This window comes from Megascapheus bottae, chromosome 18 (assembly GCF_031878675.1).
Source record: "Megascapheus bottae isolate mThoBot1 chromosome 18, mThoBot2.hap1, whole genome shotgun sequence".
NCBI classification, from domain to species: domain Eukaryota; kingdom Metazoa; phylum Chordata; class Mammalia; order Rodentia; family Geomyidae; genus Megascapheus; species Megascapheus bottae.
This window is the reverse complement of record NC_143526.1, coordinates 30620113-30631489: the sequence shown is the minus strand read 5'-3', so window position 1 is coordinate 30631489 and position 11377 is coordinate 30620113. Positions and strand designations below refer to the sequence as shown.

The 11377-nt window shown below is 44.6% G+C and overlaps 1 protein-coding gene across 3 annotated transcripts in view; it reads right to left on the bottom strand.

Moving 5' to 3' along the window:
* Nucleotides 1-1992: 1992 nt before the first annotated feature.
* The window catches only part of Asip (agouti signaling protein), a 145564-nt gene continuing 136179 nt past the window's right edge, over nt 1993-11377 (bottom strand). For all 3 annotated transcript variants that reach the window (XM_090352193.1, XM_090352194.1, XM_090352192.1), the window contains 3 exons: nt 6294-6460; nt 4111-4175; nt 1993-2189 (listed from right to left, as the gene is read on the bottom strand). In XM_090352193.1, the coding sequence (XP_090208319.1) occupies nt 2013-2189; nt 4111-4175; nt 6294-6450 (399 nt within the window). In that variant the 5' untranslated portion in view covers nt 6451-6460 and the 3' untranslated portion in view covers nt 1993-2012. The remainder of the gene's footprint in view (nt 2190-4110; nt 4176-6293; nt 6461-11377) is intronic.

The following is an 11377-nucleotide window of genomic DNA, read 5'->3' as shown; positions in this document are numbered from 1 at the left end:
TTATCTAAAGCATGGTCCCTGAGCTTCTTCTTTTTTTTTTTTTTGCCAGTCCTGGGCTTGAACTCAGGGCCTGAGCACTGTCCTTGGACTTTCTCAAGGCTAGAGCTCTACCACTTGAGCCTCAGCACCACTTCTGGCTTTTTTCTATGTATGTGGTACCGAGGAATCGAATCCGGGTCTTCGTGCATGCTAGGCAAGCACTCTACCACTAGGCAAAACTCCCGGCCCCCCTGAGCTTCTTTTGCTCAAGGTTAGCATCAACCACTTGAGCCAGAGCACCATGTCTGGCTTTTCTGTTTATGTGATACTGAGGAATCAAACCCAGGGCTTCAGGCATGCTAGGCAAGCACCCTACCACTAAGCCACATTCACAGCCCATGGAGCTCTTATTCTTTTTTCTTTTTCTTTTCTTTCCAGTCATGTCTGGGCCTGGGTGCTATCCCTGAGCTCTTCAGCTCAAGGCTATGGCTCTATCACTTTTAGCTACAGTGCCACTTCCAGTTTCCTTGTGATTAATTGAGATAGGAGTCTCACGGACTTTTGTGCCAGGTCTGGCTTTGAACCACGATCCTCAGATCTCAGCTAGGATTACAGCCAGATCTCTAGCTACGAGTGGATAGGATTACAGGTGTGAGCCACAGGGGGACTTGTAACTCTTTTTTTCAATGGTCTCCACTCACCTTGTCTGGCCTTTCCCCACCGAACCTACTACTACCCTCTGATAGCACTTCCCCAGCAGCGTCTATGGTGCTCCCTCTGCTTCCAGAGGAGACTGAGGGTGAAGTTTCAGGGCAACAGGTCCCTGATTTTGAGACCCATGCTCCACTGCTTCCTTGTGTGATGACTGCTGAGGAGAGATCTCTGAATTTAATCACTTCTTACTTGGGATTCCAAACTAAGCGATCAGTTAACACACACACCCTGAAACAACATCTGTGTGAACCTCTGGGAGGGGCAGGCCTGTCTCTTTTGTTTTGTTTTTGAGGTTTCTGGGGCTTGTGTATTCAACCTGACTGCTGTCCCAGTGCCTCTTTGTGCTTTAGGCTAGCAGTCTAACTTCAGCCACAGCGACACTTTCAGAATTTTCTGTGATTAATTTGAGATGAGTCTCCCGGCCTTTTCTGCCCGGGATGGCTTTGAACCGCTATCTTCAGATCTCAGACTCCTGAGTAGCTAGGATTACAGGCATGAGCCACCTCGTCCGGCTCTGAGTGAGTGGCTCTTGTGTTTGAACCTCTCAAGATTCTCGGTCCAGACAATTGGCAGCAAACCTCCAGCAAATCGTGGGCAGCTGCCCAAGTTTATCTGCGGATCCCCTCCTTTTAGGAATCGACTGCCTACAGATTCCATAGGAGTTTTAACTTGGGTGGAGTGAGGGGAACTGCAAAGGGTGAAAGCCTGGACGTTCCTTAATGGCTCCCATCTGCAGGGTCTGCATTCTCCGGTGTGGGGTCAGCTCTGGACCTCGAGGGGGCCGCACCACCAGCAGCTATCAGACCCGGGGAAGTGATTACAGCCACAGCTGTTTGGTCATTAAGCGGAATCCTCAGGTTTCCACTCCACCCGGCCTCGCCCCACAGGGGGCTTGTGTGCCTTTCCCACAATTTCTCTGAACCAGGAGGGCTCTGTGGAGGCCCAGCTTCCGGGTCCTTAAAACAAAACAACAACAAAAAACAGACTGCAGGGTATTCGAATTTTTAGCTTAAGTCAGGCTCCGTGAAGTCTCGCCTCCTGAAAGCGCCTACCGAAGGCCAGTAGCCACCCCGCAGCCATTCCCGTCCTCCCCTCCCCCGACCCTCCCCCGCAACTGCCCAAAGCTACGTACTGGAGAGAGCGACCTAGAAGATCCGTCCTGACCAGGAAGTCCCTCCCGCCCCCGCCCGGCCCCGCCCCGCCCTCCCGGCCCCGCCCCGCCCCGCCCCGCCCCGCCCGGCCCCGCCCCTCCCGGACCCGCTCCGCCCCGGAAGCGCCGCCCTGCCCCGGAAGCTCCGCCTCGTACAGAAAGGGCGCGCTCAGCAGTTGCGGTTGTACACGCGGCATGAACAGGTGCTGCCGAAGAAGCGGCACACGCAGGAGGCGCAAGGGTCGCAGCAGGCGGGCGCCGGCGGCTTGCAGCTGTCGCGGGTGGCCACGCAGGGCTCGGGCAGGCGGGGCCGGGGCCGCGCGACCTTCCTCGTGGAAGCCTTTTTCTGTGAGGGAAACGCCGGGGCTGCTGAGCCGGCCACGCCCACCCGTCCTCACCCCTGCCTCGCCTTCCTCGGGCCTCGGAACCTGGGCCGGACGCCCCCACTGGACTCAGCCCTTAGGACACCCCAGCGGGTCCCCTCCCGTCCCCTGGGCCTTCGCATTTGCATTCTGTCAGTTCTGTTTTTACGGTAGATCCCCCGTGTCACCACTTCACCTCCATGGCCACTGCCCGGCCAGGTCACTGTCTTCTCCCCTACGTTCGCGTCCCTACGGGCTGTCCTCCAGTGTGTGAAGGGCCTCGTAGACCTGTGGCTGTGTCCCCTGCTTACAGCTTCCTGTGGTTTCTCCTTGGTCTTTGCCTACTTTTTCTCCTATTGTAGAACCTGTTACTTGTTAGTCTAGGGACATTCTTTGCTGTCTGTCTGATTTAGGTAGCCACAGCCTTAAGTGGTGACTTAGTACTGAGGTGTCCAATGCAACTGAGGAATTTTTATTAAAATTTTAAAGCTGAAGCAGTGTAAGAAAAAAATTTTCCTCCTTAAATAGCTTTTTTTTCTTTTTTTTTTTTTTTTTGCCAATCCTGGGATTGAGCTCAGGGCCTGAGCACTGTCCTAGAGCTCTACCACTTGAGCCACTTGTGGCTTTTTTCTATGTATGTGGTACTGAGGAATTGAACCCTGGTCTTTGTGCATGCTAGGCAAGCACTCTACCACTAGGCCAAACTCCCAGCCCAAATGGCTTATTTTATTAAGAGCACTTTATGTTAAAGATTTAGCATTGGAACTGAGATGTGCTATGTCAGCTATAACCAAAGAGAGCATTATAAATGTCTCAATTTTTAAAAATTGGATACATGCTGAATTAATATTTTAAACATACTGTATATGAAAGCTATTGCAACTTTATTTTTAAATGTTATTGTTGGAAATTTTTAAATGATATATATGTGTTTTTATTAGACATTGTTACTAAGTTTTTCTTTGAATGCCACTTCCTTAAGGAGGCTTTCTGTGACTATTTTCTCCATTCTCTTTCATTATTTTTAAAAATAATCTGTTTATTGATTTATTTGCTACTCATCAGTTTGCTTCAAAAACATTAACTCCATGGAAAACAGGGATATCTCTTTGTTCATTGTATTTCCAGTGTCTTCCGTTTTTCTACCATTCTCATCTGTGAATCGTCTGGTTTGTTTTTCACTTTACAGCTAGAAACACAGGTGGAAAGAGAAGCAGGACTTTCTCAAAATCATTCAGGTTGGATCCTAGTTAATATCTATTGCTTCCTTCTCTCATTATAGTTGATCTGCTAAGTGGAGGCACATTAAGACTAATACTCTGCAGCACATTTTTCCATTTCAGTCCATTATTTCCCAAAATATAGACACCTGAATTAAGGTGGTATGACTAAGGACCTTAAATGGCCCTGAGATACATAATAAAAAGGTTTCTTTTTCTCTTTCATACTTGAAAGGCTCAGTTTGAAGCTGACATATCCTTGGTGCTCCTTCAACACTTTTCTCTCTGCCTTTTAATACAAAATAGGCCTCAGATTTACAGCCCTTGGCAGGCAGTGACATCCAACTACACTTATTTTTTTTCACTTATTTTTATAGTTGAGATATTTGTGACAACTGTATTCATTAAAAAAAAAGAGTGACAGGGAACTTTCTGGTAGGGGACTTAACTATTATTGGAAATTGCTTTTCAGCCCAAAGCCTGTTTTACTCAATAAACTTTTTTGTATCTTAGGCTTCTGTAGGAGTGGGGAGGGTCTGACTCTGGACTCTAGGCCAAGAAGCCTTTAAGTGGTCTTTAATTCTTTAGGTTCATGTAGTAAGTCTGAGAAAAGCCTTTCATTTAGTTTGCAGATCCTCCCCTTTAAGTTTGATCCTACCCTTATAATGAGGATTCCCAGGCCTACCTTGGAAGACATTTTCCTCTCTTCTGCTTCATTTCTGCTGATCTTTTTGGATTTCTTGTTGAGTGCTTCAAACAGAGACAGAAGAGACAAAGTCAGATGTTTCTGGGGGCCTTAAGCTGCAATGAAGTGGGAGGAGCAGAGGGGCTGGTGGGGTGGGAGGTCCTCTGGGAAGTCTTAGTGGGGGAGGAAAGGAGGAGGATTTGGCCTCATGAATCATATCATGGTACTCCAGCCAGCAGGTTCTTGTTAGCCTGGCTGCCAACATGGAGCCAGGGGCTGAGAGCAGTATTCTCTGAGAAAAGGCAAATAGGAAATCTAAGGAGGCCCTGAGACCTGCCTGTGACATCTATTAGAGGGTCAGTTGCTTGACCTTGTTATCCCTGGGTCATTTGGTCATTCCAAGTTACCTCTTTTTTAGTCTTTAACATGATAGGTGTAAAACATTGTAATATTCTGAAAATAGATTTAATGTTTTGAACCTGGATGCACCTGTGTGACTTAATTTCCATTTCTCAGAGCTTAAAGTTAGGCAAGACCTGTTTTTTTTCATATATTTTTTATTGTAATTAATAGAAGGGTTACATGATATTTGCCAGATAGATGGTGCATTAATTCCCATACATTGATACCCTTTCATATGTCTTGGTCCCCATTTCTCTCCCCCCACCCCCAAAGACCTGGTTTTTCTTGACTTCGCTATATATACTTATTTAACCTGCTTGACCTCTATTTTTCAGTATTTTTATTTGCAGAAAAAGGTTCTGTAAAATCTATATGCAGTCCGGCATATGAAAATGATCAATGATTATTAACGTTCCTCCTTTACTGCCATAACTTTCCTAATATGTTTAGAATAGTGTGTGTGTGTGTGTGTTCAGGATTTTTTTTTTTTTTTTTTCGGTCATGGGACTTGAACTCTGGGTCTGGGTAATGTCCCTAATCTCTTTAGCTCAAAACTACTTCCCTATCTTTTGAGCCACAGCACCACTTTCTTTTCTGGTGGTTAACTGGAGATAATAGTCTCATGGACTTTAGTGCCCGGTCTAGCTTTGGACCGGGATCCTCAGATCTCAGCCTTCTGAGTAGCTAGGGTTACAGGCATGAGCCACCGCACCCAGCTTTAGAATATCTTTTCTTCCAAGTGAGATGTGAGACAGTAAGAGACTACTTGTTTTGAGCTTAATTCACCTATATGGCACTGCTACCAGGAACTGTGTGATTTTATGCTACTTAACTTTCCTAAGCCTCAATTTGTTTAACTATAAAATATAAATAAAAGCAGGGCCTACTTCACAGCAAACACATATTTATTATTATTATTATTTTGGTTATAGGGATTGTTAAGATAGTTCTAATGCTGAGCTATGAACCAAGCCTATGTCTGTTATTATCACGGTGAAGTCAAACCAGATCTCCCATGTCCCTTGTAGTTTTTGCCTAGCATGGAAACATTGGTCTCTTTTCTTTTTCCTTCCTTCCTTCCTTCCTTCCTTCCTTCCTTCCTTCCTTCCTTCCTTCCTTCCTTCTTTCCTTCCTTTCCTTCCTTCCTTCCTTCCTTCCTTCCTTCCTTCCTTCCTTCCTTCCTTCTTTCTTTCTTTCTTTCTTCCTTTCTTTCTTTCTTCCTTTTCCAATTCTGGGGCTTGAACTCAGGGCCTGGGCACTGTCTTGGACACTTTTCGCTCAAGGCTTGCATTCTGCCACTTGAGCCATGGTGCCACTTCTGGCTTTTTCTATATACCAACTGAGGAATCGAACCAGGGCTTCATGCATGCTAGGCAAGCACTCTATCACTAGGCTATGCTCCTGGCCCCAAGATTGGTTTATCTTAGACTTCATTATATTCTACATCATTTCCTAAAGTTTGTTGTGGTTGAGAGTTCTATGATCCATTAAGTTTCAGAAATACTAATATAAATCAAGTTTACCAAGTGTCTTGTCTTTAAGGCTTTCTCAGAATCTCTGATGTGCTAATCTGCATATTAGATCGATGACTTGCTGGGTTTCCAAAACCCAGTGAAATCAAGGGATATTTTCTTCCATAGGATTTTTTTCACACAATGAACAAGAAGGAACCAGGGCTATGGCAGTGGATCCTGTTAACAGCCTGGGGAACAGATTTGACATCTGTAGCTCCCTGTCCTGGACTAAAGAGCAGAGGCTAGGCCCAAGGCTAAGCTGCTTACCCACAATAGAGACCGAAGAGAAATCCGATAGATTCTCTGACTTGTTCTTCAGGCTCTTGTCATCCTCTGGCTTCTCCTCAGGTGCCAGGTGGCTGTAGGCAGTGAGGAAGCATAGGAAGACCAGTAGGGTAGCCAGGAGCAGGTGGGTAACATCCATCCTGAGAGGCCTGAGTGGGACAGAGAAAGTGATCAGCAGTGAGTAAGCCAGAGATTGTGGCAAGAGGATGTACTTTCCTGTTTTCTAAGTGTTCAGATCATGTTCCACAAGTGACCCCTTTGAGCCAGAGGACCAGCAAGGCTTAAAATAGGGAAGGGAGGACTGATAAAGGAAAAAGGGAGAAAAGGAGAGATGGAGAGAAAAACACAAGGAAGGGAGGAAGATTGAAGCAAAGAGCAAAATAATGCATTGTGTTGGTCTTTGTTGTCCAGAGGGCAGAGCACTGTTTATATTTTTTTCCCTTAACTCCCAGGAGATGCTGAGTTGTTGAAAGGCCCCCAGTAGTGCGTCTCAGTGGCAGAGGTTTTCACTAAGGTGCAGGGAAGAAGGCTAATAAAATACAGTGAGAAAAATGCAGGGATAAATGACAAGTGCAAATGTCATCTCATATGCTAGATTCCTTACCCAGACGAAATTAATGCAAGGGCCATTTATCAAGAAGATGGACCTCTAGCCGGGCACGGTGGCTCACACCTGTAATTCTAGCTACTCAGGAGACTGACATCTGAGGACTGTGGTTCAGATCCAGCCCGGCCACCAAAGTCCATGAGGCTCTTCTCCAATTAACCACTAGAGAACCAGAAAGGGCACTGTGGCTCAAGAGGTAGGGTGGTAGCCTTGAGCTGAAGAGATCAGGGACAGGACCCAGACCCAGAGTTCAAGCCCCAGGACTGACAAAAAAAAAAAAAAAAGGCGGGGGCGGGGGCGGGGGTGGGGGGGGACCGGGAGTTTGGCCTAGTGGTAGAGTGCTTGCCTAGCATGCATGAAGACTCAGGTTCAATTCCTCGGCACCACATACACAGAATTAAAAAAAGCTGGAAGTGGTACTGTGGCTCAAGGGTAGAACTCTAACCCTGAGAAAAGTCCAAGGACAGTGCTCAGGCCCTTAGTTCGAGCCCCACAACTGGCAAAAAAAAAAAAAAAAGGAAGATGGACCTCTTGACTGGATTGCCTGTTTTATTAGTTAGAATTTGAAAGAGGCAAATAAATCTCCAAATGAGTTTCTTCCTATGAGTTTGGTTCTGAGATTCAGAGGCATCTTTGCTTTCTCTGAGTGAAACTCCTACCCTTCTTCCATGCTACTTTTCATTTCCTCTGTGGTCTTTGGAAAAAAAAAAATTGAACTGCTTTCCTAAGGCTTTCTTTACCCTCACCTTAAATACTATAGAAGAGATAAGAATAAAACACTTTGCTTATTCTGGTTTTGCCCATTCCTGATTTCCATGTATAGCAGCCTGGCTAATTCTAGCTTCCTGCCCCCCTTCATCTTGGTTTTCTGCATGTCTTTTACATCGCAAGAGACCCAATCAGCCTCTACTCTCATTCCAAGCTACTGCAGTTGGAGGGGTCAGTCCTGATTTTAGAAGCCTGTTTTCTACTCCTAATGCCAGTTCTGATTTCCTTACATCCTCTCATCATTGGGCATTTCCCTATCATAAAGCAGCCTTGTGAGCTGGTGGAAGGTGCACCAGCCTAGAGTCAGGTTCTTATCTTGGCTCCACATTAAGAAGATGCATGACTGGGCAACCCATTCTCTTTGTTGGGCTCCAGTTTCTTTCTAGGTAAAATGAGAAGTGTGAGCTAGATTAGAGGTTTATATTGATTTAGCAGGGGAACTCTCTTCAAGAAAGAAAAGAAAGGAGGCGATTCCCAGCATTTTCATATATATATATATATATATATATATATATATGGCACTATTAGGATTTGAACTCAGGGAACTATGCTTGTGGGCAACTGCCCTATCACTTGAGAAATGCCCCCGGCTGTTTGTATCTTTTTTTTTTTTTTTGCCAGTCCTGAACTTAAGCTCAGGGCCTGAGCACTATCCTTGGAGTTTCTCAAGGCTAGAGCTCTATCTCTTCTGGCTTTTTTCTATGTATGTGGTACCAAGGAATCGAACCCAGGTCTTTGTGTATGTTAATCAAGCACTTTACCACTAGGCCAAACTTCCAGCCCCTGTCTCCTTGTTTTAATGTGAGGACAATCCACCTCTGTGTATCCTAAGGATTAAAATGATGGAAGCTCTAAAGCTTCCAGCTTTCTATAATCTTATTGCTCCTATAATTTATTCCACACAAACCTATATCAGAAAATTGTGGGAAGTGAGGCATAGTTCTTTTGCTCTATAGTTCTTTGCTCTTCTGCTTTTAAGATTTATGCTATCCTGTGGAGAGAATGGCCTAGTGGTCGAGTGTTTGCCTAGCATGCATGAAGACCTGGGTTTGATTCCTTGGTACCACATACACAGAAAAAGCCAGAAGTGGTGCTGTGGCTCAAGTGATAGAGCTCTAACCTTGAAGAATGCCCAAGGACAGTGCTCAGGCCCTGAGTCCAAGCCCCAGGACTAGCGGAAAAAAAAAAAGATTTATGCTATCCTATACCAAAGTTCCTATCACATTGCTTATGTTTGTCTATTCTAATTGATAGAAAAATAAGAGGTCATATTTCTTTCATTGTAAGTCCTTCATTAATATAGCGACCAGCTCAGAGCAGTAACTAATTATACAAATGCTGACTGAATAAATTTAACTTCTCATTTTTTCTGATGAGTAATTTTCTGAAAACAAAAAACATTATTAGTTATATTCTATAGCCCTAGGTATGATCTCCCTTTTTGAACAAAACACTGTTCTTAGATGTACATTTTGAGCAGGGAACTTTGATTTCTCCATGACAAGTAACATAAAATCATCCTACCCTCCCCAGTATTACTTCAGATATGGCATCTGACTAAAGATGGTTTCACCAGAAGAAACCTAGACCTGTTGTCCCTGAGCTCAAGGCTACCACCCTATCTCCTGAGCCACAGCCCCACTTCCCATTTTCTAGTGATTAATTGGAGATGACTCTCACGTTCTTTAGTATCTGGGCTGGCTTTGAACCGTGATCCTCAGATCTCAGCCTCCTGAGTAGCTAGGATTACAGGTGTGAATCACTGCACTCGGCTAAGCCAGTGGTTTTGATTAGACCTAGCAATCATTTTATAACTGGAGGCAGTTTTAGTAAAAGGCAAAAGATTTATAGGAGCTGAACAGAGGCTGTGCTATGGAGCTAGGCTGGATGAAGCTGACAGTGGAAGACAGCATGGACAAATAACAAAAAAGGACAGTGACCACACAAGCCACTGTGTCGGGGTCCTTCATCCCCGGTCCCTCTCGATTAGTAGGAAGGATGGGGAAAAACATGCCCCGACCAGGCCAAGCCACGAGAGGAGAGGGCTCACTGTCCTCCCGTACTCAGCCTTCTTACCCCGGAGCACAAACAGAGACGCCACACAGCTTCATCAAGGCAGGAAAATGTCTCTCCCTATTCCCCAAATCCCTCCTCCTTATATTCGGTGCCATAGTCTATCAGCACAACAGGTGGGCAAGACAAAGAGGTCCATGTGTTTACCCCTACTACAGGTCTCAGCAGAAAGTTATTAGACATGGCGTTACTCAGCCCCCAACACCACTGGATCAACCACTTGCCTTAAGTCCATTATTCTATATCCCAAATTATCATATAAGTTAATAAATATTACCTTATTGTTTTAAATTAGTATAAGTTGAATTTTCTTTTACTCTTATCCCGAGGCCTTCTAAATGACATTTCCCTTTGTCAACTGCAATAGAGTTGCTGGCGATTTAGGTCTAAAGTCAGGATATTAAGGAAAAGATTACAGAGTATCAGTTTTCTGAAGCATATCAAATGATAGCTGATCTTTACCTCCTCTCCTGCTCCTTCCCCATCCCTCCTCCCTTTTTATCTCCTTTTTTCTTCCTCCCTTCCCCTTCTTCCTTCTTACCATTTCCAGTGACATCTGTCCAGTGACCAGATCTTCCCCAGTTTAAAAAAACAAAGGGGCCGGGAGTTTGGCCTAGTGCTTGCCTCGCATTCACGAAGACCGGGGCTCAATTCCTTGGTACCACATACATAGAAAAGCTGGAAGTGGTGCTGTGGCTCAAGTGGTAAAGCACTAGCTTTGAGGAAAGCCCAAGGGCAGTGCTCAGGCCCTGAGTTCAGGCGCCAGGACTGGCAAAAAATAAACCAAAACAAAACAAAATATGGTCTCCATCTTTGACTCTTTTTTTCCTGTCTGTATATCTTCTTTTACTTTTTTTTTTCCTTCAAATAATCTATTTCCCATCTCCTCTTCTTTCTCACTCTCCGTCGAACAAGTTTCACATCGACTACATCTCCCTCCTTTTCTCTTGCTTTACCCAACATCATCTGTTGTCTCAACTGTCCTTGGTCACATGTCACCCTCCTCAGGGTCCCATTCAAATGCTGGCTTTAGTACATCTTCTCTTTTAGCACCAGACAAGTCTAAAGAATGAACTCCTCCAGCTGTTAAACTCAATACCATATTGTTTACTACTTCATTGTTCCTCAATGGAACAATGTTCATGTGGGTTATTCTTACCAGTTAGATGCAGTACTTTGTATAAAGGAGGTAGAACAGTGCAGCTGAAAGAACACAGGCTCTGTGGTAAGATGTACGTGATTTCATTACTTACAACTCACGTGAGGTATAGGGAAAAAACACCCCTTTATCCCTCTTAGTTCTTCTATGGGCCCTTTGGCTCAAATCTATAGACCAGATTAATATAAGAACCAATTAATAAGAGAAAAGCACAACAATTTTATTAAATTTCTTGTACATAAAGATCTCAAGAGGGTAAAGTCCAAAGAAATGCCCAAATAATGATGCTTTTATATTCTTTAGACAAAGAATAATAAATGGGTGAAGTAATGACAGGACAGATGACTATGTGAATTAGAAAGTCCATTCTAAGAATGTTAGTAAGAGATGTGTGGATGAGGGATATAGAGGGAAGTGAACAATAAAGGTTACTTCATGCTTGGCTTGTTCAGGTTGGCT